Source organism: Eutrema salsugineum, unplaced genomic scaffold (assembly GCF_000478725.1).
Source record: "Eutrema salsugineum unplaced genomic scaffold, Eutsalg1_0 scaffold_22, whole genome shotgun sequence".
Taxonomy (NCBI): Eukaryota; Viridiplantae; Streptophyta; class Magnoliopsida; order Brassicales; family Brassicaceae; genus Eutrema; species Eutrema salsugineum.
Window position 1 is genome coordinate 278,598 of NW_006256812.1, and position 27,194 is coordinate 305,791.

Here is a 27,194-nt window from a genome sequence, read left to right on the forward strand (position 1 = left end):
TCAAAGGTCGTCGCTTGTTCTGTATTTATACATGGGCGCTTTTTTGCTCTTATCGACAATAGGACACAGCACAGACTTTCACTCGCTGGTCCTTAAAATTACAAATTCGATAACATTTTTTTGGTTTGTACAATTATTGGTAAGCATAAAGCAGCAACAGGTCTGCTCATCATTCAAAAACAAAAATCAGACAGAGGAGCTTCCCATTGAATGCTCTTGAACATGTTGGTCGAACCTGTTTCTGATGGCTGCCCAGAATGAAGGAACTGCGATGTTATCGGGGACTTCTTTAAACGACGGTAAGTAGTTCAAGTCTACTATCACGTGATCTCCTGTTCCTTCTTGAATCTGTGGAAATCTCAGGCAAGAGACAAAGCGTGTAAGTACTCGAGTTAGTCTAGCCTGAAACCTGGCTATACATAGAAAAGGTCTTGTGATAGGATGACACTTACAACCACGTCAAATCCGAAGATTGTGAGATCAAGCTTCTTTCTAAGCCACTTAGCTGCTTCTGTAACTAGTTCTATATGAATCTCATCAATCGGGTCCTGGTTTGCGGAGCCAACTGGTAAAGATTTTAAGCTGTGGAGAACATCCAAAGTTACAATAATTTAGCAAGTGAAGGCTTATATGTTTTTATGGAAGTGCTATGAAATCTACCTGTCAAAGAGAATTGGTCGGAGACCGTTTTCTTCGGCTGATTTCTTCAGAGTGGAAGAACTAGGGATAGATTTCTTGACGGCGTAGAAGATCTTTTCCCCCAAGACGTAAAACTTGAAGATCCTGGATGAATGGTCCACATACTCCTGCAAACCAATGGTTGACAAGTTTATTTATGCTTTACATGTTGATTTAGTAGTGTTCCCCAAGAATTGGGTATTAGGTTACGTTATCACTTACTTGAATAATCGCAGGAACAGGGGTGTTCAAATCCTTAAAATCCTCGACTCGGAAGACAATGGCCTAGGAGCAACACATGAATATGAGGAAATCTTTTCTTTCACTGTAGAAGGAAAAACAGAAAGTGCGAAAAACGAGAAGGAAATTGAGAGATATTCACCATGCTGTGAGCATCAGCAACACCACAGGCAACCTGAGGTTTCACAATACATGGAAGAGAGAGTCCAGCTCTAGACAAGTTTTGAGCCAGATCCGGTTCATTATAGCTGTCAATCTGCAGACGTAAGAAGGAAAAGCATCATGGGATACTATGATATAGTAAGAGGAAAGACTTGCTGGGACAGGTCTCAAGAGATACTATTTGCTGGTCTCAAGAGATACTATGTCAAATTTAACACAGAAAGAAGATTGACGAGTAAGTAAAAATGAGAGGATTTTAAGACCTTGAGAAAACAAGCGCCTCTTATATTTCGTCCTGCTGCGGTAAGGTCCTCTAATCCAAGAAGAATATGTTGCATCTTGAGTCGGTCCAGGACAGGATATATATGTTGAAGAGGGTCGACTACAGCATAAGAGTTTTGATTTTCCATATACCTGCAAGTACCCTATATCATTATGCAAACCTGTACGGAGAACTTTTAAGAAGACTTCTCATATTTGCGGTATCTTTACGCCACTTGCTGATACAACAGAGTGCTAAACTGAAGTTATAGAATCAAGAAGCTTACTTTCGCAGTTCCTCCATGCCGGTAGAGAATTTAACTGCAACAGCTGATCTTGAGTCGGAGCAGTTCAGTTGAATGGACAAGATTTCATCAGTTGCTTTGTGGAAAATGATATCAGCATGCTTGAGTTGAGATGAAAGAGGGAACTCAAACATGAGGGGTAGAAATATCAACCCATTCGAAGAAGGATACATGGGTAAAGCACCCCTCTAAAAGAAAATTAGAAAAAAGTTAACACGGTGAACATTACATATAAACCATGGTAATTTCATGAATCAAAACTGACCTCGAGGGTAAAGCATACAAACGATCAGCATACAGTGAGGCCAACAAGTATAATGTTTCAAAGTCATATTTTTAAATCAGGTTCTAACCTTGGCAAAGTCCTCTACCCGGGATGGCTTCATGATGTAAGCAACTATTGCAGCACCGTCACCCATTGCCTGTTTTGGGAGGTAAGATCAAATGGGTTGATCAAATTACTAGTACGCTGCAAGACATAAAGTCAATATAAATGGGAAAAGAAGAAAATGAAGGTGTAATATCAAGCCTCTCATCTATAGTTTTTACACCATCAGTTCTCGCTTACAATTCGTACTTTTTTTCAAGTAGACACACATATTTCTAAACTTAAGCGTTTTCTAGCACAAGCCAACACCAACGTCAAGACGTACCTTCTTGTTAATGCAGCAAATAGCCATTGGCAGCTCTTCAAGGCTACGGATATGAAGCATGTTAGGATCCTCACATAAATCGTCTTCTACAACATCCAGAATCCCAAAAAGGTCCAGCAAATTTAAGCGCCTCATAAAAGTATAAGTTACAAAAGGAATAACATGACTTTCTTCTGCCAGGAGTACTAATGCAGCAAACTTTAAAAACCTATCCTTTTCCACTATTAGTGAGAGTTCATACTTGTAATTAGAAATTATGTCAAAAACACTTGAAGAGTAAACTGCTTAGACATATATGCGAAAGCCCAAATTTTGAAAATGTTTATCTGACTCTCATCACTAACCGAGTACAATAACTATCTGGCTGGGACTTAGTTCACGCAGTATCTCTTCTTTTTTACTTGACGCAACATACAGAATACGGCCGTCATTATACCATGCTTTGAGTGCATCCGTTAAGGAAACACTTGTCTCTAAAGGTAAGCAATCGATGGAGTATTCAGCTGCCGTTTTTCTCAGTAAATCCGCCTACAAGATATTAGAGACGAATCAATCGCACCACAATGTCAGACAGTTAGACAAGGCATAGATTTGACTTGAACAAACATCTTTGCTTAAAACAAAGAAGAAACATCACTTTCGTGGACTCATGTTATTCCGAACCTTATTTTCCGGAAGATGAAGCCCATATGATAACCCCTGCGAGACAGCAAAAAAGGATCCAAATTTTATTACAGTAGTGGAATTAAAATCAATGTCTGAATGGTAAGTGACCACGAAAAGAAGAATAGCAGACAGAATTTTTCCCCAATTCGATCTAAAATTCAGTCCTTTATCATCCAGATCCTAAATCTCTAGAGATTCCAGAACATAAGCGAAGTCCAAAAATCAAAGTCCAACCCATTGCCACTAAGATAGCAAAAGAACGACAGTAATTGAAGAAAAATCCAGAATTCTCGCATGCAAGCTTTTACTCGCAGATAAATGCAATGCAGAAAGAATCATATATTAAAATTGAGATATCTATTCAATCAATCGTTATTACCGTTCGGATCATGGAATAACGAAGCAGCCGGAGAAGAGACGGCACTGATTCTCGAAGTCGCGGCGTCGAATCCTCACTCACGGGATTGAAGAGCACAGATTCGTCAAGTAGAATCGCTTTCATCGTTCTGTTTTCCATCTCTCTCCACTGTAAGAAGAAAGAAAAAAAGAGAGAAGAATAAACAATACGGTGGCGATTAGCCGTTGAATGCGATCGAACAAAGTGTTTTTCTTTACAGAACTGACCGATTTACCCTTTATTGTCGTCGAAGGACGCCATCAAAGTTGAGGGTATACTCGGTAATGAAGAAAAAGACAAAAGCAAGCATCCGTCAAAGTTTCGATCTTTTTCATTTATCAATGTTGTTGTCTTTCTCTACGCCTCCTCCGCCAAAAAAAAACAAAATTCGTTTTCAAAAATTAGATCGGGAAGTTTGAGACTGAGACACAACGGCAAAGAGAAGAGATTTTAGGGCTTTTGGTCAAATGTTTGGAAAATGAACAGGGTCACGTCTTCCTCAAATGGCCAAACGAAGAAATTCCCTCAGCCGCCGGCGAAGAAGGAGAACATTCTAAAAAGGGAGCTACTTCCGGTGAATCCTTTGAGAGGTCTTAGTACAAGAAGCTCTGGAAGTAGCAGTTGTAGCAATGGCAGTGGTTCTGGGTCAACTTCCGGTGAAGCCTCCAACGGTTCTCACAGGTTCTTGCTCTCTCATTCTTTCTCATCGTCTTCTTCCACTTCTTCTTCCTTGGGAGTTTTTCCTCATGGTGGTAGTAGTAGTAAACCTGTTAAATCTGTGGCTAAAACCCCCAAATCTGCTCCAGTAGTGAGTAAACCCTTAATTAGAAAGAAACCAAAGTCTCTGGAGGAGACTAAGCTGAAATCCACTGTTGCTGTGAAACCCAATTTGCACAAGTCTCAGAGATGTAAGTCAAACCCTGCATCTGGACTGAGACCCGCTGGTAAGATTACCATAAAACCGAAGAAAGGTTCGGTTTTGAGGAAGCAATCTTCTGTTTCTAGAGAGGTTAAGCTAAAAGATCGTCAAACTACGATTAGAGTAGATGATAGTATTGCACAGATTGTTACTCCTGTGTCTAAAGTAGGAACAGGATCTGATGTGATTTGTAGAAGCAATGGTGAAGTTATAGATGATGGTAGATTAGGCAACAGTAACAGCAGTTATCAAGACAGGACACCACCGGTTCAAGCATCAGTATCTCCAGAGATACAGTGTGGATCGTCTATGAATTTGTCAATATCAGCTCAATCACAAGCTTGTTATGCTGCTGGGCATTTACTCTCAGGTGTTAGTGATAAGAGGAAGTGCAAGCCTAAAGGAATACTCACTGTGGGTGAAAATGGTTTCGAGGTTGGTAAGGGAAAGATACTGAATGATTCTGATGAATTTGATGAAGGAGATTTTGGTAAAAGTGGAAGTTTCAATAACATCTCTATGATGCCTTTACCTGCCGATGCGTCAGTTCAGTGGCTTTTATCTCCTTGTGATGAGGAGAACGAACATGAGAACGAAAAATATGATGATGGTTTCTTTCAGATTCAGCAAAATGTTGAGTGTGTTGGCCATGAGAGTCCTTCGCCACTATCAGATCGTAGTACTTATTCAGATTTGTGCAATATTAGTAGTGGCAGAAGTCATTCACCCATGAATATATGTAAAGAGACGATGAGAAGGATCAGTTCTTCGCTTTCTCCTAATGAGCGTTCTCGGTTCAGGAGATTTATGCAACTTTCATCCTGTGAGGGTTCAGCATTTGACACTACCCCTACGTGTGAGCTAGATCCTTCTGAGCATTTGAAAGGAGATAAACCGTCTCCCTTATCTGTTGATACGCTAGGAAGTGAGAATGTAATTCAAACACCAGAATCCTACTCAAGCTTCGACAGTTATTTGGGACTCTTAAGTTCCCCAGCTGAAATCCAAAAGAAACTTGAGGTTGGTTCAGAGTTGGAATCACTGACAACGACTCTTCAGTCAGCCAGATTGTCACCAAGGAGCCACGCTTCATCACGGGAACCGAGCAGTTCAAGTTTCAACTTTGACTCTTTGGCCACATCTTCTGATTCCGTTGATCTATCTCAGTTCCAGAGAGGTTTAGTCAACATGGGTTCTCGGGATAGAGTGTCAAGGAAACAAGTGAGAGTATCACGGAGAGAAGAAATAGATAGCCACAGGCCTGAACTGAAATCCCAACAGATTACAAATACTGAATTTGATATGCGATATAACAAAGAAGTTGATGCTCCTCCGGGAAAAGGAAGAGAATTGCTTCCATGCTCTGCTGCAGAGTCAATAAGCACTGATGGTGGTGGTCTGGTTTGCTCTGAAGATTCAAATTGGATGGCTTGTTACAAGAATTAACTTCCTAGACGATTAGTTTTTGCATTGGTTTCTTTGTAAGTAGGTCCACGTTAGCAGGTAACTGAAGGAAATTTCCTTCTGTCGTTGTGTTTTTCTCTTGTTTTCTTCACATTTTCCACTTATAAACAGCAATTTTTTTTATGAGCTCAATAAAATTTATGTTCTTCAGTTCTCAACATAAACGTGAAGGATTCACACTCGTCGTTATATTCTTCTTTTTTGGATTCTTCTATAAAAGGACGTTATTGTTTCAGCATCTTTTAATTGAAAGTTAGATGCCCACTTTACCTGATACTTTTCCTTTGCTCCAGGTCTAGAAAAAGGCCAAGTTTTTGAGAATATTAAAAATTCTATAGTCTTTCGGTAAATCACTGAATGTTCTGTTTCTCGGTTCTCAAAATACAGGAGAAGAATTCACACGATTATATCTTTGTCTTTTGGTTTCTTCTAGAAAAGGGCACTGTTGTTTCAGTATCTTTAAATAAAAGTTTTATACTTCAAACTTTTCATGATACCTTTCCCTTGCTCCAGGTCTTGGAAATTAAAAAGGCCAAGTCTTTAAGGTGAAACAAAGCTCAAAAGATTCTTCTAAGCATCTCTTACTTATTTCGGAAACCACACATCATCTTTTAATGTCATGCTGATCAAGAGCTTATTCATACTTGCTATTTTCCACATATTAAAACATTTCTTTTTGGAATTGGTTTTGTTGATTGATGCGATAGTATATATCTATGTATCTATATAGTCTTCCCATTCTTGTTATCATCTAGTTCCTCATAACAATACTGAAGTTCTATCAGTTATAACCATCTCGAGGAAGTATGTCAGGCTATGCCATCAAGACAACATATGGAAAAAAGAGCAAAGATGTTGATGAAGCTTGCGCAATTCACCAACCGAAACAGAGTGATATCACCGGTAAAATCATCATCTTTACTCTTGCAGGGCTTTGCATTCTGCTCTGCATCTTCATCAGCATCGGTTTCTATTTCATAGCCAAGCCACCTAAAGCAAGCCTGACATCAGTGGCTCTAAGTAACCTCAGGTACAACGATACATCATCAAAGCCTTATTTCAACGCAACACTGGCTATGCAAATTAGAATTGAGAATCCGAATTTCGGGTTCTTTGAGTTTCCCACTAGTAAAGGAGATATCTTGTACAACGGTCGTGTTGTTGGTGAAGTGAAGATTAATGGACAACGAGTGGCTTCATATAGTGCCATAAAAACAGAGGTTAGGACAGAAGTGAGTTATATAGAGAATCAGGTATCATTGAAGAACGATATAAAGAGAGGGTTGATTATCCTCAAGATCGGAGCTAAACTGAGAGGTGAAGTACACTTGGAGGCTTTGAACAAGACAACAGTTAAGTTGAAGTGTTTGATGTATCTTAATCTGATAGATGAAGTGATTCAACGTTTGTGGTGTAAATGAAACTCTCTTGGCTTAGATTTTCCATACCTTTTTTGGGGTAACTTGATTTTTCTTTTTAACTTTTTTTTTTAACTTTTTCTTTAGTTGTATTAAGATGTCTATAAGTGGATATTGAAAATAATAAGATGTTTAATTTTATAATAGCAACTGGTTATAGTATAGACTCTAGTCTGTAACTTGATAGTTAAAGAGCCAACATTAAAAATTGATTTACAATCAGTATATACATTTTGTCACAATAAAATTCACAAGTGTTTGTTTCTATTACGATATCACGGTTGAACTAGGATTATTTAAGTAAAAATTGGAATGTTTTACATGCAAAAACCTTTGTTTTCTTTTGCGAAAACAAATTACTGGCAAAACTTTTGCTCTTGTATTTTAGAGTTCACAAACAAAACTAGATGTTGAGAAGTTGGTATTTTTTGTTGTCAAAAAAAAAAAAAAGAAGTTGGTATTTTTTTATAAAAAAATATCCGTCTTGAAGTAACAATGCTGTTTTTGAATAATTCAATATAGTTTGTGTTTGTTAGCTTAAGAAGCATCATTAGCTTTGTCGTCACTCTTATTTAAACTTTTTAATTTTTTACTAATTTACGTCTTTGCATCTATCACTCTCCGAGGACGCAACCGTCTTTAGTTTTTAATTTTATTTTATTTTGTATTTTTAACTTCTTTTGTGAGGTTTCAGTGAAAGAGCATCTTTGATGTTGTGACTTGAAACAAATTATAACAACAATGATTTAAGTATCAATACTTTACTTTCCATCGCTATATGTACATCTCAAATTTTTTTTTTTTTTTTTTTGTACATCTCAAATTCGCATCATACGTTACGTTAGTTTTTGCGCGACGATCTTCGAAACCTTTTCTAAAGAAAGGAACATTTCGGGTTTAATGAGCATTCTCTAATAATAGCATTGATATCAGATCCACACACACACACAAAAAAAGAAAACAAATTCAAACATGCAATAAAATTTCATTATTCAAATAATCTTGACTTCGGTTTTCAAAAATACATATGAATTCGGTCGGATAGCAATGAAACAAGTAACTACACATTTTCAACAAATTGAACTAATCGTACATGGATTTATATATGTAAACGGGACTCAGTTATATCTTAGTATTAAACAACTCATAAATTTGGAATCTACCAAACAAATAATATTTTAGTGGGTTAAATTTATCGGAGATTAACATCGTCTTTGTTGGAAGTTGATGAACACATGTAAAGTCACTCGATCATCAGAGGGCGAACTTACTCATTTCTTGTCGACTAGGAAATACAGCTCCCGCTCTTCGACTTGTGGATATTGTGAGATGTTATAGTCAGGAAAAAAAAAACCTACACTAAACAAACAAACAGAAAAGTCTCACAAAAAAATGTTTAACTAATATTATTTTGTGGTTTTTAGGCTATACACAAACACCGAGTCAAAGATCGGATGAAGGATAACGTGTCCAACAATTAAATCATTTTTAAAAGGACGTTACGGGTTGGACTTTTGTAAGGTCTCGATCACAAGCCCTTTTTTATATATGTAAGTATGCATATGCAGTAAAACGTTCATGATTTACCGTTTTAAGTTTGTTCTTAATCATCTGTTTCTCGTTAACGAAATAAGAGTATCATTTTGTCATTTAAACATTGTTAATCCAGAACATTTTGATCTCAAATATAAAAAGTGGTGAATCTCAAATGAAGATTCAAACATTGTTAATCCAGAACATTGTTATCATAATTCATATATTGTTTTTTTTGTAGCTGTGGAATTCCAAACGTAATATAAAAGACCCAACTTTTCTAAAAAGGTTTATATTTCTTGTATAAAGAAAGAAATATATAAAAGAAGAAAACTGGAAGGTAACTAATCACCAAACCCAAAACCAATACATATACAAAAAAAACGTTTCTTGACTCAAAAGATCCATCAGAGAAAGAGAAAGAAAGAAGAGAGAGAGAGAACACAAAAACAAAAACAAAAAAAAAAAACCATCCACCACCATCAATGGATGGTTTAATACCAATGGCGTTTAAGGCCGTGAAGAAGAACCTAACTCGCCGTCGTTACGAGTGTCTCTCCTCCTCCGCCTCGACCCGTGAGTCTTACGAAATAAACGTCGACGGTCACCATCGCCGTCGCTGGTCTATCGGAGATTTCTCATCGATATCAAGCCGGGAAACAAAAAGAGCCGGCGTAGCTCCGGAGAAAGGTTATTCTCCGCCACGGGAAGGCCAGCTCGTCAGATACAAGAGCCATCGTTTGTTTTCTTGCATCTCAGGTCAATAATTTTATCGATTCAAGAAAATAGGAAAATTGCATTTTGTTTTGTGTTTTGGTTTGATTTAAAATTACAAAGGTGTGTGATATTTCGTGGGAAAATCATGTAGATATTCCTTTTGTGATTCTTTTTGATGTCGAAACACATATGTACGTGAAGTTACAGTTTGGGTTTGTTGTGGATATGTATATTAGTTGGGTCTTAAACAAGAAAATGAAAAATTGTAAGGGCCAAACGTCGAAATAACTATAATTCCAACCCAATATACTCTTGCCAGAGTATTCTTGTTGATCTAATCCACATTTGACCACATGCCTGAGAACAAAGAAGACAATACGTTTCCACAAACTCTAGTCCAGTAAAACAACAAGAGAGTATAAGAGCTTGACAAAGCTAACAACTTTTGATTAATTCTACAAAGTGACAGTGCGTCTATAGAGAACTTCATCGTCACTTTCATCATCTTCCTCATCATCAGACACAATCCCACCACCACGACCACCAGGCATGTCTAATTTCCCACCCATGTCGAACACTGGACCTTCAGTATCTGGATCGATAAAGTTTCCTTCCAACCTTTCCTCAAATCTTTGGTCGCTGCAATTGAGGAACCAGTTCAACGAACTCCTAATTCCTTTGCTCTGTAGCTTCTGGTACCTCGGTTTGATTCTCGACTCCAAGCTATAAGTAAAATACTCAGGATACTCCACGAGTTCTTTCATCGGTCTACACATCTCGGTCTTGTAAAAGTAGTAGCTATTCTTCATGAGTTCGACTCTGGAACAAAGGATCTGAGGACATCTCACAACCATCTTCGCAATGTCTTCGAGCTGAAACGCTCGTCCCAAGAGAAACTCAACGGGTTTCATTATCACGTTCTGCTTAAGGCTTAAAACCTGTGGCATTTTCTCAACAACACGAGCAAATCCTTCAGGATCAATCTTGAGTTTCAAACTAAAGAAATAATGTTGTGTAGACATCTTGGCCTTTACTGGTAAACCGAGAATTTGAGGATACTGTGCTATAACCAAAGCTAGTAGCTCCTTCTTGATGCCAAAACTAATCAAGCAATCTACATTTGGTTTAACAGTCTCCTCGAGATTGTATCCAATGATATATGCACGTTTCTCTAGCATCCTAGCCACTATTTTCTTCGGCAAACCGATGGAAATCAGATACTCTACGAGAGGTTTGATCATGGTTCCAACTCTCATTCCCAAAAGGTAAGGATACTGAGTCACCATTGGACCAATGTCCCTAGGACTCACACCAATGCTTACCAGATAAGCAACCGATGTGCTCATCGTGCCTTCGAGCTTAAACCCTAACAGCTCTGGATACTTCATCAGGACATAGCCCAGATCTTGCTTCTCCACATCGAGCCCTCGGAGAAACTTGACCACAGGGGCAAGCTCAACGACCACACTTGCGTGGAGAACCTGCGGATAGTTCTTAACAAATTCTCCTAATTTCGATCTGGAGATTCCGATTTTCTCTAAGTAAGCCAAGACAGGGATCAGATTCTTACGCACACTGCAGCCTAACATCAAAGGATACTCATTTATGTCGTCTATTGTTAATCCTAGCTTCTGTAAGAACTCAACACGCTCGCACATGACTTCAATGGTGGAAGGCAGCTCGATACTCTCCAATTCATCGGTGATTATGCCCAATCCCTTGAGATAATCGCAGATTTTTACGCGATTCACGAGCTTTTCTTTCTTCCCTTGTATGACTCCCCATGTGACGGTGGGCATCTCGTACTCTGGGAACTTGGAAGATTGGGTTGCATATTGAGAAATCCGGAAAACAGAAGAAGGGTTGCTTTGAAATTGGGGGATATGAGGATCTGGGTTTATCAGGGTTTTAGTTTCAGGGGAAATAAACGGAAGGATTAGGTTGTGTCTTCTGATCAAAGATAAGAACTTGTTCCTCCTGGGAAGAAGATAGCTCATTCTCGAGAAACCCAGAAGATTGGTGTCGACGAAGATTACGACTCGGCCAAAAAAAAACAAACGGGCAAATTGAAAAGTTCTCTCTTTCTCGTTTGTAGGGGCTTTGCGATTCGACTAGAGAGTGAAGAGAGAGAGAAGACCTAACTCTAGAGAGAGATTAGAGCAGTTCATAGGTAAAAAAGTTGAGATTTTTAACCTCTGCTCTTTTACAATTGAAAAAAAAACAATTACTGTTGATAAATCTGCTCCATTAAAAAGATAAATATAAATTCGATTATTTTGTTGATGATGATGCTGATATATTCTCTACTCCCCTGATCCTGAGATCGTTGTTCAGAATTTTTTTTGAGAATTTTTTATCTACAAAGACTTAATGATCCAACAAGAAGAACAAGTGACTTTGGTAAGTTCATGTATATACCAAAGGAGAGCCTACAAAACACCAGTTGCAATTGTAAACAACCCTGGTAGTTTCACAAGCCAGTCCTAAAGACACAAGCAGCGAGAAACAAACATCGAATGTTCATAGCTGATGATTTGGTCAATCTATCTCAACTCTTCTAGGACCACGGTTTGGTCAACGCACCGACAAACCAGGAAGCTCAACGCATGTTTCCCTCTCTCAAAACATCGATCATGTTGTAGATTCGCTGGCCTGCTTTCAATCGAATCTGCATTTCACAAAAGTATTAAAACAACAATTAGCATCGTTATAGAGATAGGCTCAGGGAAAGCTGAGATTCAACTTCGCAAATATCAATGTGAGCAAAAAGGCATAAGCTTTAGAACCTTTTTGGCAAGGAAAAGCACGGCATCTATAGTACCCTCAGCATATATTGATCGGCCACAGACATTGTGCTGGAACTCGAAGGAGACACTGCAAAGAAAGACAAAGAAAACAGAGCTAATTCTTGAACAGAACACTTCTACAATAGAGACATAAATAAGAATGAAGTATACAGAATGTCATGGATATTGCATTACGTTTCATCGGGTGATGTCAAGTGATAAAGATGGAAAGCATGGCCAGAGACGTGTTCTTCCGGAACACCCACCATCTCGACTTGCTGTTTTGGATCCCGAATCAATTGTATCTACCACAGAAGTTGAATACACAGAGAATTCATATTCCGAGAAATGAATAAATTGTTGCCGAGATGTAAAGGATAAAGGACGACGAATGCACCTGATCCATGTCGTAAGAAACACCAAGTTCCTGGAAGCAAGAAATAACAGCTTTTGCTGTTCCGGATGCGTCCAATTTGCTAGCTTGATGAGACTCCATCACCTACATATCAATAGGCGGTTGATTACACGTAGCAAGAAGCAATATAAGACTAACAGAGAAAAAAAATGCAGTTACATGTACCTCCAAGGAATAACCAGAAAAGGCTCCCGGAAACTGCTCAGCCATGATCTCCATGGCTGCAAGAAAGGCAACAACCTAATTGACCGACAAAGCACACAGATATGAGCGAAAGGTTTAAAGATCCAAACTTACATGCAGAAATACTAATTATTAACAGAAGCATCCGAGTATACATACTTGTTTACCCATCTGTGGGGAAATCACAGCATAAATCTTTGCATCTTCAACAGTTTCATACAATTTGTTCCTGTCTCCACCAGTTGTTCCCATGACGAAAGGGACACCTACTTTGCTATACAGCTCCGCATTATCTACATTTTGCGGGAAAAAAAAATATCCCAAACTTGATCAAACTATTAACAGACCATAACAAATTCTAGCAGATGGTGTTGCACTTACACAAATTCTAAACTAACCCAATCAGGGATCACAAGGAATGTTCCCAAGACCAAGATTCAAGAACAAATCAACAAATCAAGAACACAACAGTGTCTCTTTGGTGGTAGAAATGGGAGACTAAGGAGTTACCATTTACTGCAGAGGGGATTGTGTAATCGACAACAATTAGCTCCGGGTGCTTCTCAAACACTGAAGAAAGAACTTTTTCTCTTTCAGTAGGACCGTGAACAGTAATCTCCTTTCCACAGACCTCGACTTTCTGGCCAGCCTCAGCTGCAGATCCAAACGATGTGGGAAGTATATTTACTCCTGCAGCGTCTGCTGCTTTGATTACAGCTTTCCCCATTTTGCCACTGCATCCATTCACCTGTAGTACATGAAAATGGGTAACCCAACATTCCCGAATTCAAACTGTTAACTTGATCTCCCAAACTGCTTCAATTGATCGAAGAAAAGGCACAAACTTGGAAGTTTTCAACATTTCTAACTACATGCATCTTATCTCCAGGAAATCACAATCATCACACAAAACTTAGAAAAAAAACAATGATGCAAAACTCACAACTCTCAATGGAAAGAATCAGATGATCAATACCATGATGGATATGCCACTTCCAGGAAAAACGGACTTCCCGGCCTCCTCGCCGGAATCCGCCGTCGCCGTCATTGATAACACCACCGGAAGACGACGTGTCCCCATGTTGAGGAAACTAACTCGGTCTTTTCCTACCGTCTGATTCGTTCTAGAAGCAAATGCGAGACGCGAGTTTCCTGGGCGATGAAGAAACACACTTGAAGACGCCATTAGCCTGCGATCAAAAACATTTATTTCAGTGAATTCTTTTAAGAAGTAACATCATTTCCATCAATCAAAGCCAATCGGAGCTTCCAATGTCAAATCACAATTTAAAACACTACCCGCTCGTTGCCATATCCTATTGATTCAACGATTTTCTTCTCCGAAAGTTTTGTTCTTGGTTGCGACAGATAAAAAAGTCAAAATCTTTCACTTTTTTTGGTCTGAAAATTCCGGCAGGCGAGAGATTGGGATTTAGGGTTTAGTTTATCCATTCTCGTCAAACCGGAAATCTCTAAACCAAACTAGTGGATTCAACAAGACCATAACTAATTAGATGGCTAAACCGGGACCCCTTTAACCGATAAGAGGAAGCTTCTGTACTAGACAGAGGTTAACTAACACGATCCTTCCCAGCCTCACTCCTAACCTCAGTGAAGTCAATCTCAGAGAATCCGACGAACGAAAAATGGAGTCATTAGCTTCGCCGCCGTGTCTCCGCCTAACACCGACGGCGCACCGTCAGCTCCATTCGCGTCAATCTTCCTCCGCTTGTTATACTCACGGTGGCACTTCTGTAACCAAATCCAATAGCCTCTCATTTTCCTCATCCGCATCCGGTAATGCTTGCTTCTTCGCACTTCTCTTATAGCTCAATCGATTTTTCGCAATTACGTGATGATTTATCACGATTACGTTAGGATTCTCGTCATCACTCGCTGTAGAGAAGGAATTGCGCTCGTCATTCGTGCAGACGGCCGCTGTTCGTCATGTCACTGGGTCCCTTATCAGAGGGGAAGGTCTTAGATTCGCCATCGTGAGTTCTCCGTTTCGAAAAGTCTTCACTTTCTGTGGATTTCTTGATTCTGATAGATTCTCTCAGTGAGAAATATAGAACGGCTCAGATTTGGCGAAATGGTTCTGATTTAGATGATTTCCAGTGAGATGGATAAGTTGAGAGCTCATTTGAATTGAGCTAGTTTAAATGTTTTTTCTCAATTTACTTTCAAGGTTGTTGCTCGTTTCAATGAGGTTGTGACGAAGTTGCTTTTGGAAGGAGCCATTGAAACTTTCAAAAAGTATTCGGTCAGAGAAGAAGACATCGAAGTACGATCTCTTTTCCTGTAAATCTTATATCAAATCATAATAATAATAAAAATGGGAACTTTACATCCTCTATGGGTTCCTGAAACTGATGAAACTCTTTTCAATCAGGTTATATGGGTTCCTGGAAGCTTTGAGATAGGAGTTGTTGCACAAAATCTTGGAAAATCAGGAAAATTTCATGCCGTTTTATGTATCGGTGCTGTGGTAAGATTTTTTTTGCTTTAAAACAGTTCTCATGCCGTCTGATCATATTTCCTCATATGACCTTCTTCTTGCTTCAGAAAGTACTTTGCCTTATGTTTCCGACACATATTTAGAATTGGATTTTGATCTACTGCTGTTTTTGTTTTGGTTAGATTAGAGGAGATACAACGCATTATGATGCTGTTGCCAACTCTGCTGCATCCGGAGTACTTTCTGCTGGCATCAATTCAGGTTTATCTCAGATATTAATTTGCGGGATATGCATAAGATTGGTGTCAATACTTCAGAATCTTAAAGTGCTGGTTCAGTTTTGCCTTTTCTCGGGATTTTGAATAATTAGATTCCACATCATCAATTAGTTCTTCGAAATTATGTTCTACATGTTCAGTCACTGTTCATGTCATCTTCTCTTGCATTTAGTTTAGCTTTGCGGTAGGGGTAATTAAAGTTTATCCAAATTTGCAGGCGTTCCATGCATATTTGGTGTATTGACATGCGAGGACATGGATCAGGTAAGTTGTGTTATGCAAGAGTGGATGATATATATATATATAGCTAATTATTTATTATAGATAAACACTAAATTTGTTAATGCTGTGGTGAACTGAAACTATAGGCTCTGAATCGGTCTGGTGGCAAAGCCGGCAATAAGGGCGCTGAAACTGCACTGACGGCGGTAAGTATCATTATGATCAATCCTTTATTCTTAGAAAAAAAAATGGAGAAAATTCTGATCCTCCCATTAAGCAAGTGGTCATGTTATCATTACCACTCGGGTTCTTGTCTCTTCTGCTCAGTCTTGGAATTTTCTCTCTTTTTTTTCCTTCTGCAGCTCGAGATGGCATCGCTGTTTGAGCACCACCTGAAATAGCTGCTCCTTCCATGGATGAACAATGATCACGTGTGAGAGCTTCTTGTTGTGTTCCATTTGGTTACAATCCAATCTCCGAAAGTGTACCTTAAAGATTGTCGTATTTAGACGCTTTTGTAAGCATTTGGTCTGTTATGAATCCTGTAATACTGTAATAATTCCTCTGAATCTTGGGGGGAGAGTGGATTTTTCTTCACCATTCAAAAATGTGATCTTCTTTGTCATAATATCGTGAAATTTAGGTGTCAAAATGGAATAATATATAAGAAGCTTCCTAACACGAAGAAGATTTTGTCGGCAAGCGAAGATTACGCGTCACATTTATTAGTTAATATAGTTCAACGAATCCAACCATTTCCACAAACTTCAATCATTTGTGACTCTTGGAGCACTCTCTTCTCTCTCTGTGTGACTCACATTCATCCAAACTCTCCAGGTAAAATTCAAATCCACTAGATTTTCTTCTGATCGTTGTTGTTCTTGCGTTGATCCTCTCTGTTTTGATCGGAAAACAAGGAAAAAGGTGATGGTTAGACCGAGTTGATGAATGACTTTACTTTTCCCGATCTATTTGACATTTCGCTTGATCTAACGCTATCCAATTTAGATCTAACATTCGGATCTGCGTTTTTCTTGTTTTCCTCTTGATTCACATGATCTGATCATTGCTGCTTACTTGAGATATGAAATGTATGTCCTTGGATTCGAGCTATAGGTTATGGTTCAAATTTATCTTCTAATTGATGAGATCTACTTTGATGCGAACTCTGGATGGTGTTTTGTGAGAAAACTTTGTTTGGTACTACCTGTCTAGTGTAAATGGAAACTGATCTTTCGAAAACTTTCTGGATAATCAGAGATGTGATACATTATATATAACTTTTAACAACTGGTAAAAACTGTGATTACTGTATGGTCTGGCTTTTTCACCCCTTGTATCTTTTTTTTCTTCTGTGTTGCTTAATTTCTGAGTTTGAAACTACTCTCCGCTCGGAATGCTTGAAGTTTTTTCTGTTCTTTGATAATCTTAGATATTGACCTCTTAAATGATGTCATCTTGCAGCTTAGGTATGTCGACATCTGAGGATAAACCGGAAATTGTCAACAGAGGTCAGAAGAATCTACTTTCCAAGCTGAATGCTTTAACTTTGTCTGTTCTTAAGTTATCTAAGCTTTTGTTTCTGTGGTACTAAATTGACCCTTCAAATGATGTCATGTTGCTGCTCAGGTATGTCGTCTTATGAGGATAAACCGGAAGTTGTCAACAGAGGTCAGAAGAATCTACTTTCCAAGCTGAATGCTTTAGTCTGTTCTTTAGTGATGTAAGTTTTTGTTTCTGTGGCACTAAATTGATGTCATGTTGCTTCTCAGGTATGACGTCTTCTGAGGATAAGGTAGAAATCGTCGATAGAAGTCAGAAGGAGAAGGAGGAGGAAAAAGAAGAAGAAGGGAAAGGTGGATTCCTCGATAAGGTGAAAGGTTTCATTCATGACATTGGTGAGAAAATCGAAGGAACCATTGGGTTTGGGAAGCCAACTGCTGATGTCTCTGCGATTCATATCCCTAAGATCAACCTCGAGAGGGCAGACATCGTTGTAGATGTGCTCGTGAAGAACCCGAATCCAGTTCCCATCCCTCTGGTCGATATTGACTACCTGATCGAGAGCGAAGGGAGGAAACTTGTTTCTGGATTGATCCCGGATGCTGGAACTCTCAAGGCTCATGGAGAAGAAACAGTGAAGATACCATTGACTTTAATCTATGAAGACATCAAGAGCACTTACAACGACATTAACCCCGGGATGATCATACCTTACAGGATCAAGGTTGATCTGATTGTTGACGTGCCAGTGTTGGGAAGACTGACATTGCCGATGGAGAAATGTGGAGAGATCCCAATCCCAAAGAAACCTGAAGTCGATATCGAGAAGATAAAGTTCCAGAAGTTTTCTTTGGAAGAAACTGTGGCGATTCTACATGTGAGGCTTGAGAACATGAATGACTTTGACTTGGGGCTCAATGACTTGGACTGTGAAGTTTGGTTGTGTGATGTAAGCATTGGGAAAGCAGAGATCTCTGACTCGATCAAGCTTGACAAAAACGGAAGTGGGTTGGTTAATGTGCCAATGACATTCCGACCAAAGGACTTTGGTTCTGCGGTTTGGGATATGATCCGTGGTAAAGGAACTGGGTACACTATCAAAGGTAATATCGATGTTGATACACCATTTGGAGCTATGAAGCTTCCCATTATCAAGGAAGGTGGGGAGACCCGTCTGAAGAAGGAAGATGATGATGATGATGACGATGAATGAGGTTATATGTTCTTCTCTTTTGCTTATAGCTTGAACAATATAGTATCGTTGTCCTCACATATCTAACTTCGTTTTTCTTACAGGGATAAGGAAAAGAGCTCAAGAGGTTATGTATTGAATCTTCGATCTTTAAAAATATTTATAAGATAAATGAAAGACTTATCTGGTTTGTGCTTTTGACCACCAATGGATCAGACATTTGAATAATGCTGTCTTTTTTTGGACATCATTTATCATTGTGATCCGGTTCGCTTGATTATGTTTTGTTTGAACCGGGTTTGGAATCGATCCTTACGGGATTAGACATATCTGGCTATTACGTAATTCTCATTGTGATTGTTGATTACATTTTGATCGATCGAGGGTCTAACGTGTATGAACCTAAAAGCAATGGCCCCAACGAAAAAAAGTGTTCATCCGTATTTAAAATTTAATAATCTCAAGACCAAGATGGAGAAGACTCTGAATGTGAAGTATGGATAATGATTGTAACAAAGAAAACCAGTCGTAATTACGAGTTTCGATGTTTTAGACAGATTTTCTTTAGATGACAAAAATCTCACAAATTATCCAAAACCGAGTCTTGTGTAACCAATCATCTTAATGAGTTTTGATGAGAATAATAGTATTATCATAGCGTTTCCGTATCTACTACACTTTGATCAAACTGGATTATTTTTATGACTCACGGTCGGACCGGCCGGTCAAAATCGGTTTTTGTAAGCTATTATGCTTTCCCCTCATGGTTTGACGAAATCGGTACCTTTAGGCTTTAGTTCGTCTTCGATCAGAGCCGCTCTCTGTAAAAATCCTTGGAAGCAAAAGCTTAATCGATTTCGCATCTCTCAGGTTTGTCTCAATCTCAAAGTACATCATCATCCTACAAGAGGGTATTAAGTGAAGTGATTGATAAACCCACTTATTCTCTATCGATTGTAATGCACTGCTCGTAGAAATGACTCTAGATATCTTTATTGTTCAGATTTAGATTGGGAATCGAAAATCGTTGTGATGATTTAGGTATCTGCGTCAAGTTGATCGACCGTAGAAAAGTCCAATTTTAGGGATATACAGACTACTAATATTGTTTGTTTGTTTCGTTTGATAGGTTGGAGCTAGAGTGCAAAGAAAAAAAAACACTACTTTCTTACTGTTTAGAGCAGTTACTCCATGTCGGCCCTTGTAGCGCTATGTAGAGCTCGAGCTGCTTCTTCTTCTTTATTCAGCCGCGTTATTCCTCCAGCATTTCGCAATTTCTCCACAGGTGTGTATACTCTAGCTTTCCTGGTCTGTTTCTGAACAAAAAGACGAGCATGACTAGCACAAGGCTCTTGATTCTGACTATATTGATTGATTTTTAGTTTCGAACTATTTATTACTGCCTATGTCAAGAAATGAGTATGTCATCAAGTTTCTCGTCTTCTATCCCATCTTTGGGTGCCCATTATATGATGCGGCAACTGATTTAAAGTTTCAAACTTTCTGTTTGAACAGTGGAAAATTGTTGAGAGAATGGACCAGGTTCTTCGATTTGTTTTTGGGAAGGGGTGATATATTATAGATTGTAGGATGGTGTATCTTTGAGGAAGCATGTTGAACAATGAGTTGTATTTGCATAAGCATAAGTATTTACAAAAATTGAGTTTCTGTTAGTGTTTCCCTCCCTCTTGTGTATACATTTCCTGCTCCAACAGATTTATTAAGGGAATCCAAGCTAGTGGGTTTTGTCAATGTGCAAAGCTTTCCTTTTCTCTATGAGATAATCAACGGATTAAGGAGATCATGTATACTTTCTATAACTTGGTTAAGGAGATCATATATTAGAATTTTGGAAAATCCAGAGTTTTAATCTAGCTTTGGTGTCACAATCCATGTCTTTTTTTTTGGGTGCATTTCGTGGTGACAAGGTTTTGTTGAAGGCCTAACTTATGTTGGTGTTTTTGCAAGGTTTTGCTGATGCGCAGAACAAAACATTGGTGGCACGAGCAGAAGAAGAGATGCTCCACATGGACATCAACTCAATGATAGGAAGTTCAATGCCACTAGGTATGATGCGCATAGGAACAATCATCCACAACATCGAGATGAACCCGGGGCAAGGCGCGAAACTGGTCCGAGCCGCAGGAACAAACGCCAAGATCCTAAAGGAGCCGGCTTCAGGGAAGTGCTTGATAAAGCTTCCATCAGGGGACACGAGGTGGATCAATGCCAGATGCCGTGCTACGATTGGTACTGTGTCGAACCCGTCGCATGGAATGAAGAAGCTGAGGAAAGCAGGACAGAGTAGGTGGTTGGGGATAAGACCAAAAGTCAGAGGAGTGGCGATGAATCCGTGTGATCATCCACACGGTGGTGGTGAAGGGAAAAGCAAAAGTAGTGGAAGCCGAGGAAGGACTTCGGTTAGCCCGTGGGGGAAACCTTGCAAAGGCGGTTACAAATCAGCGAGTGTCAAGAAGAAGAAGAAGCGATTGGCGGCTAAAGAAGCCAAGATGTGATGTGATGCGATGAAGATGTTATGTCATTTCTTCAAATCCTTCTTTCTTTTAAAAAACCTCTCAGGGTTGTTTTGTGACGTTGTTGAATCTTTTTAGAGTTTTAAGGTTAATAATATTGAAGGATCTTTTGATCAATTATTATGGATAAAGATGCAGTTTGTATTAGAGTGATGAGAGTTTAAGATTGGAAGAATTATATTTACTCTCATAATCATAAAGGTTAGGATACATACACTTATATAGTATTCACGTTTAACCTAATTACTAACTAATAGAAACAATACAAATCTCTAGAATATACTTTCATAATGCCTACAATATCTTTGGATATCTTTCTAGATCATTATCCTTCTATAGTTTGAATGTTGTTGTTACGTTGGTTCCTTTTCTTCTCATTTTGAAAATTGAGACAAAACGTTTTCATCATGACCACGTTTTAATAAACGCGTTTTCCGCTGTTAAAACGAGTTGCGATTTCTCATTTCTGTATAGTTAGAGACTGTAGTAGGAGGTTGGATCGAGGAAGGAAAGGGTCTTACAAAGTTATATTTCAGGGAAAAAAATAGACAGAGAATAATCAGATAAAAAAGGAAATTGGAGAAGGCAAAAGGCTGGAACAATGCAGTGAATCAATCCCCACGATTAAAAAAAAAAAAATTCAAAGCAAATGTCTTTTTGACTATAATTAACCCCAAAACTTTTAGTTATACTCGGCATCGGAAAAATAATTTAAAAAACAAATAAAATGAGATTTCAACTTTGAACTTTGAAGCAGACAAGATATATTCGTCAACTTTACCGAAAGTTTTGGTTATTCAAAATCTCAAAGCTCGAATTTTAGCTATTAGTTCATATTTGACCACATATTTTAATATTGCTTAGCCGGTAATTTTTTGTTTGCTAGATATACTGCATAATATTACTTTTGCAGATTATCTCATGACAGTTGCAGGATTTAAAATTAAGATGCCTTTTCATGTCAAAAGATTTTATTGTTTTAATAAAGATGGCTTTTGTAAGAATAATAGTAGCTGTATATTTTTGATTTTATTTCAGTTTAAAAAGTGAAGAAAACCAATTTGACATTTTCTAAGTCTAAACGACATACTATTTAAAAAGCTTAGGGGGTTTTGAAAATTGAAAAAGCCAAGAATGGTGTGATATTTAAGGAAAGGAAATAGTGAAGGGAGCACACAGAATTTGAAGATTGAAAATGAGAATTTAACAAACAACAGAGCAGCCACCTTGCTTACCATCTTGGGTCCTACTCCACATTTATTCATCATTTCATCTTTATTTATGTTATTCCTCTTCCTTAATTTTCTACTAACTGTTTTTTTTAGCTTTTCATGTTTGGATTTAGAGCCACACAAAACAAAAATATCGTGACATGAAACACCAAAAAAAATCAAGAAGAAAGCAAAATAACAAGTTAACAGTGAAGTTAGTGAAATTTGTTCAACATATAGGTTAGTAGCAATCAATTGCTCATTTAGTCATTTTAGCCTCGAATGAATACAGTAGGGGTGGTCTGCTATTTCCCTTCGAAAAGTGATCTCACAATGAAAAATAAATTATTCTCTCAGTGTAATGGTTCAATGTTTCACATTTAAGTATCTAACTAGGGAGATAGTATGAAATACAAATCCTGATTTTTTATTCCCTTTTATCTTTAGTTTATGACTAGGGAGATGAAACAAAAACGGATCATTAAGATCAGGCATGCAATGTGAAAGAAAAAATGATAATCTTTGTTAAAGAAAAAAAGATACATGCAATGAATTCAATATCTTCACCATCAGATGCATGAATTTTATTTGTTTATTTATTTTCTGCTATCATCTTTTCAATTCCCTTTTCAGTCTGGTCATATCTTTGCTCAGACTCATAACACAGCTTGGATAAGAAAAAAAAAATCGACAAAAGTATACGTCCCCATATATTCTTATCTTTATCCCGAAGAAAATAAATACTTTAGCTTCTTCTATGAACTGTAGATTAGTTCCTAGAATTAATTAATGCTTATGATTGAATAATACGATTAGGTGGTGAAGATCCGCCGCCGTTGTAGTACCTAATTACTAGTACCGTATATAAGCTTCCTTTGATAAGTTTGTGAGTAAAAAACTAATAATTGATTGCTAGCAAAAACGAAATTTAATTATCTATTTAAACACTAGTATCGAATACTGTAAGCTATTAAAGTTCTTGAAGAATATGCTTGTAATTTTAAAAATAATTAAGAGAATTATTTAAACAACTAGAATTAATGTATAAATTGAACTTAAGAATTTCACTGGAACTCTAAAACTACAGTTTAACTTATAAATTCCGTTTGACTATATAATTTCAACGACCGAAGTACCTAAAATATTAAAGTTCCATAGATATGAGATTAGTTTATTTTTTGGAAAGGTATGTACAAGAAAAGAGAAAATGAAAATGTATCAGTATAATATAACGGAGAAGAAAGAGGAGTTTTAGATTAGAGAGTTGTACGAGGAATATAAATAAGACCAGTTGGTGGAGATATGCATTGTATCGATGGGAACGATCCACGTGACAATGACATGTGCCGCATCTTCTACCTTTTGAAATCATTTGATATTTTATTGTATTTCAACATTTTTTGTATACTGTCTTAATTTTTTGTTTTCAACATATACCACCAAAATTATTAAAAGGCGGTCTTCATAGATAATCATTTTTTAAACTCAAGTATGTGATGAAACTGTGGGCATATCATCAGATAAACTCGTTATTGAGATAATAATGCCTATGCATTATGCAATGTATATATATTAATAATATTATAAAGTAACTATATTTTGTTGAATATTATTGCAGGTCCACTACCACTAGACATGCAATCTAACGAAGGGTTTGCGATGTTCAAGGCAATCATGCATGGGTTGCCATTTCTATAGCTTTCCCATTTCCATCATTTGTTTTCTAATTACTTCAAATTAAATATGATGCTAATAGAATCAACGATTTTTTTTTCTTTTGGTAAGAAATCCTCCTGTTTTTTTTTTCTTTCACTTTTTAAAAATCCTATATCTTTCTCGGTTTTGCCTACGAATAAAAATCTTTTTTGATTTGGATAAGAGATTGTGCTAGCTGTGCAAATTCGTATGTATATGTGTACAATGATAAACAATATAGGTTTTGTATAAATTCGAATTGCATTGTCTATACATACATATGTATCATATATCCTCCACTGACATTGACATTGAGAGTGGTGACTTCAAATGTACTACCTATTTCATACTGAATTTGTAATTTATAGATAATTTTTTTGTTATACAAGCTTATCATGAATTTTTGACAAAATTTTGGTTATATAAGTACATATCCACAAGATAAATTGGATGTATGAGGAAGAGATCATTATGATTTTATTATAACTCTCTAATAATACCTAGATTTTACGATTGAGCTTTGCATTAGATTTTGCATGCATCATCTTTTTCTTTCGTGGTAAAGTCTTGTTTTTGTTTATAAAGGGAGGTTAAAGTTTTGTTGTAGTTATTAATAACTTAGCCATTATAACTTATTGCCATCTAGTTAGTGGTTGAAACAAACACACACAGTGACACAGACACACAGACACACATACACACATCTATTTTTTAGTTCTATTATAAATGACATTATGTATGTGATTCATTGAATTTGGATAAATAAGTAATGTATTGGTAATCTGTCAGTTGGTTTATACCCGAAAGGCCAAAAAATAGCTGCTCACGAAAATTCCGTGTCCCTCTTTAGTCACGTAACCAAAAGTAGTATAGGCAATCAAATGTAAAATACATAAATTCTCACAAATTGTATAGCTCTATAAGTTCGCATTGCTTTTAATATTTGGAAATAAAACTTATGGGCAGAAGAAGAAGATAGTAGTAACGATTAGAAAAAACAAACAAACTATTTATCAAACCAAAGAAAGGCATAAAACTAAAAGAAAAATAAATACTGGACCAATTAACTGTCCCACTAAGAACGATTATATGATATATCCACCACATGAAATGCCGAAGAGAAGATTAACAATATGGGTCCTAATTGCTCGATAAACATAGACACCATTATTATATGGTGGGAAATTTTTATTATATATATACTTTATATATACAGACTCTTTGATACGTTTTTTTTTTGTCAACCTTTGATACTTTTTTTATTCACCACTTTCAATTTGTTAATCATGTTATCCCTTGAATTCACCATATATAAATGCAGATGAATTCGAATCTTTGATTAGTACGTTTTTCGTCCATAGTTTCAAACTTTCAATAGATTACAACTCTGAACGATAATGGTACTGTAACAAACAGAACATAATATATAGAAGACAGATTAAGTTACCAAAATACCAAATATAATAGTTATCGATCTTTAATTATTGATGGTTCTGATTTTTCTATACAGATATAATGCGTTTTCTTTATAAATCTCTGCAGCTAAAGAAACAACCTTTTTTCTAACATCAACTGGTTAACAATTTATAAGTTTTTGTATCACCAGCTATTACTTTAAATCTTAATTAAAAATACGATGCTAAAAGCCTACAACTCAGAAAGGCAAAAAATCACGAGTGCTTGTTTATTTTTCATGTAAAATATCATGACTACAATACACGAACACTGGTAAAGTTAAGATGATTTTAATTGAAAACACCATTGAATATTACCAAAACAAAATATAAAGCAACTGGAACTTCTATTTCAAGGAGAGGCTTACTTCAAATAAATTCCAGCTTACGTCATCTTAAGAAAGAGAAAGTGTCTAGGGGAGAAGAACCAACTGTGATTGTGAAGAGAGAGAGAGAGAGAGATAGAGAGAAAGCAAAGTATTCTCTAATTCACAGTTTAAGACCTTCCAGAATCAGCAACTTGCTTCTCACACTTGTCACCCCCAAAAGAGAAAATGTTAACTTTATTTTGTTTTTTATTCTTATGAAGAAATCTGTAAATTCACTGAACCTTCCTCTCTTTCCTGTTTCTTCTCTGATTCCACAGTCCAATCTTAAAGATTATTTATTTCCTTTTTTATTGCTACTTGTCTTCTTCATTATATCTTTTACTTGTTTATTTCATATCAAACCATACCCACTTTATTTCTTCTTCTGTATTTTCTTACAAACAAAGAAAGATTTCATTTTTCTTCTTGTTCCTCTGCATAAAAGCTTCCAACCAAGATTTCGATTTCAAACGTTAATTTCGTCTTCTTCTTCTCGCTGCTGAAGGAGAGTATCGCTCTTACGACTTAAAAGGTAATTGCTTTCTCACATAAGAAAGAAGATATATAAATTTTTCTGTTTTATTCTCTCAAAATCTTTGTTTGATTCGTTGCTCAATATTGGTTTTTGTTACCTGTTTATATCTACGAGTCATAACGATTTACTGATCAAAACGTCGATGATTTTCTCTTGCAGCTCCAATCGAATCTTCTCTACCGGGAAACAAAAGTATCGTCTTTCTAGTTCCAACAAAAGAAAAACAATCGTCGGATATTTATCTGCATTTCGGAAAAGTAATTTCATCTTCAAAGTTTCTTCATCCAAGCTACATTGACAGAAGAAACCAAAAGCTAGTTGCTTTTGACATTTGGGTATACATTGATCTGATTTTTCAGATCAAACCTCAAGCAAAAAAAAAAGACTCCTCTTTTAGATGATTCGTGAAATCTCTAGTCTACAAAACGACATCATAAACATTCAAGATCATTATTCACGCAACAACAACATCATGGATATGAGAAGAGAGAACCGAAAAGACTTTAGTTTTCGTGGATCAACTCAAGCTCCGATGATGAGCAAACAAGAATATTTTCGGACATTGACGTCTCAGAACAGTCCGAGGAGGCTAATATCGGCGAGTTACTTCAGTTTTGAGTCTATGGTTGTGCTTGTGGGTCTCACAGCATCTCTCTTGATCCTTCCGTTGATTCTTCCTCCATTGCCTCCTCCTCCGTTTATGCTCCTTCTGATTCCTATTGGGATTATGGTTTTGCTTATGGTTCTTGCTCTAATGCCTTCTTCTAATGCCAAACATGTAACAAGCAGTTATATGTAACCCGAAAAAGGAAACGTTTTTCTTAAATTGAAGAAATCCTATCAAAGAAAGGGAGGTTTTTTTTTTTGTCTATTGTTTAATTTGTCATTACGCAAGGTTTCAGGGTAATAGATTTTGTATAATTATTTCATTTGTAAACTTGTCTCTT

The 27,194-nt window shown here is 37.1% G+C and overlaps 10 protein-coding genes across 11 annotated transcripts; 7 read left to right on the forward strand and 3 right to left on the reverse strand.

The window, feature by feature from the left end:
• Positions 1-33: 33 nt before the first annotated feature.
• On the reverse strand, positions 34-3,521 carry LOC18015604 (inositol 1,3,4-trisphosphate 5/6-kinase 4). Its single transcript, XM_006397509.2, has 12 exons — positions 3,345-3,521; positions 2,963-2,998; positions 2,644-2,827; positions 2,300-2,385; positions 2,000-2,068; positions 1,629-1,834; positions 1,344-1,494; positions 1,061-1,174; positions 901-963; positions 661-806; positions 453-582; positions 34-348 (listed from the first exon to the last, which is right to left on the reverse strand). Exons 1-12 carry the CDS (start codon positions 3,480-3,482, stop codon positions 187-189), a joined length of 1,485 nt encoding a protein of 494 aa, XP_006397572.1. The 5' UTR covers positions 3,483-3,521; the 3' UTR covers positions 34-186.
• Positions 3,522-3,811: 290 nt separating this feature from the next.
• On the forward strand, positions 3,812-5,868 carry LOC18015605. Its single transcript, XM_006397510.2, has one exon. The coding sequence runs from the start codon at positions 3,841-3,843 to the stop codon at positions 5,725-5,727; it is 1,887 nt and encodes a 628-aa protein (XP_006397573.1). The 5' UTR covers positions 3,812-3,840; the 3' UTR covers positions 5,728-5,868.
• Positions 5,869-6,384: 516 nt separating this feature from the next.
• Positions 6,385-7,270, forward strand: LOC18015606 (late embryogenesis abundant protein At1g64065). The gene has a single exon (XM_006397511.2). The coding sequence runs from the start codon at positions 6,552-6,554 to the stop codon at positions 7,164-7,166; it is 615 nt and encodes a 204-aa protein (XP_006397574.1). The 5' UTR covers positions 6,385-6,551; the 3' UTR covers positions 7,167-7,270.
• Positions 7,271-9,078: 1,808 nt separating this feature from the next.
• On the forward strand, positions 9,079-9,643 carry LOC18015608. Its single transcript, XM_006397513.2, has one exon. It carries the CDS (start codon positions 9,182-9,184, stop codon positions 9,461-9,463), a length of 282 nt encoding a protein of 93 aa, XP_006397576.1. The 5' UTR covers positions 9,079-9,181; the 3' UTR covers positions 9,464-9,643.
• A 54-nt stretch (positions 9,644-9,697) lies between these two features.
• Positions 9,698-11,506, reverse strand: LOC18015607 (transcription termination factor MTERF4, chloroplastic). The gene has a single exon (XM_006397512.2). It carries the CDS (start codon positions 11,408-11,410, stop codon positions 9,869-9,871), a length of 1,542 nt encoding a protein of 513 aa, XP_006397575.1. The 5' UTR covers positions 11,411-11,506; the 3' UTR covers positions 9,698-9,868.
• Positions 11,507-11,814: 308 nt separating this feature from the next.
• Positions 11,815-14,219, reverse strand: LOC18015609 (4-hydroxy-tetrahydrodipicolinate reductase 1, chloroplastic). The gene is made up of 9 exons (XM_006397514.2): positions 14,097-14,219; positions 13,774-13,987; positions 13,308-13,545; positions 12,957-13,090; positions 12,780-12,854; positions 12,597-12,698; positions 12,395-12,504; positions 12,200-12,287; positions 11,815-12,081 (listed from the first exon to the last, which is right to left on the reverse strand). Exons 1-9 carry the CDS (start codon positions 14,108-14,110, stop codon positions 12,013-12,015), a joined length of 1,044 nt encoding a protein of 347 aa, XP_006397577.2. The 5' UTR covers positions 14,111-14,219; the 3' UTR covers positions 11,815-12,012.
• A 152-nt stretch (positions 14,220-14,371) lies between these two features.
• Positions 14,372-16,380, forward strand: LOC18015610 (6,7-dimethyl-8-ribityllumazine synthase, chloroplastic). The gene is made up of 8 exons (XM_006397515.2): positions 14,372-14,594; positions 14,676-14,791; positions 14,986-15,081; positions 15,190-15,285; positions 15,438-15,516; positions 15,751-15,797; positions 15,902-15,961; positions 16,118-16,380. The coding sequence occupies exons 1-8, from the start codon at positions 14,444-14,446 to the stop codon at positions 16,154-16,156; spliced, it is 684 nt and encodes a 227-aa protein (XP_006397578.1). The 5' UTR covers positions 14,372-14,443; the 3' UTR covers positions 16,157-16,380.
• A 94-nt stretch (positions 16,381-16,474) lies between these two features.
• LOC18015611 lies at positions 16,475-18,819 on the forward strand. 2 transcript variants are annotated; one of them, XM_006397517.2, is made up of 5 exons: positions 16,484-16,592; positions 17,220-17,266; positions 17,385-17,426; positions 17,528-18,472; positions 18,555-18,819. In XM_006397517.2, exons 2-4 carry the CDS (start codon positions 17,227-17,229, stop codon positions 18,469-18,471), a joined length of 1,026 nt encoding a protein of 341 aa, XP_006397580.1. In that variant the 5' UTR covers positions 16,484-16,592; positions 17,220-17,226; the 3' UTR covers position 18,472; positions 18,555-18,819. The 2 variants fall into 2 exon arrangements, with proteins under 2 accessions (XP_006397579.1, XP_006397580.1); XM_006397516.2 differs by lacking the exon at positions 17,385-17,426 and having other exon boundaries at positions 16,475-16,592.
• Positions 18,820-19,095: 276 nt separating this feature from the next.
• LOC18015612 (60S ribosomal protein L2, mitochondrial) lies at positions 19,096-21,115 on the forward strand. The gene is made up of 3 exons (XM_024154917.1): positions 19,096-19,320; positions 19,580-19,735; positions 20,419-21,115. The coding sequence occupies exons 2-3, from the start codon at positions 19,642-19,644 to the stop codon at positions 20,964-20,966; spliced, it is 642 nt and encodes a 213-aa protein (XP_024010685.1). The 5' UTR covers positions 19,096-19,320; positions 19,580-19,641; the 3' UTR covers positions 20,967-21,115.
• Positions 21,116-25,891: 4,776 nt separating this feature from the next.
• On the forward strand, positions 25,892-27,169 carry LOC18015844 (ARGOS-like protein). Its single transcript, XM_006397521.2, has 2 exons — positions 25,892-26,244; positions 26,407-27,169. The coding sequence occupies exon 2, from the start codon at positions 26,645-26,647 to the stop codon at positions 27,044-27,046; it is 402 nt and encodes a 133-aa protein (XP_006397584.1). The 5' UTR covers positions 25,892-26,244; positions 26,407-26,644; the 3' UTR covers positions 27,047-27,169.
• The last annotated feature ends 25 nt before the right edge of the window (positions 27,170-27,194 follow it).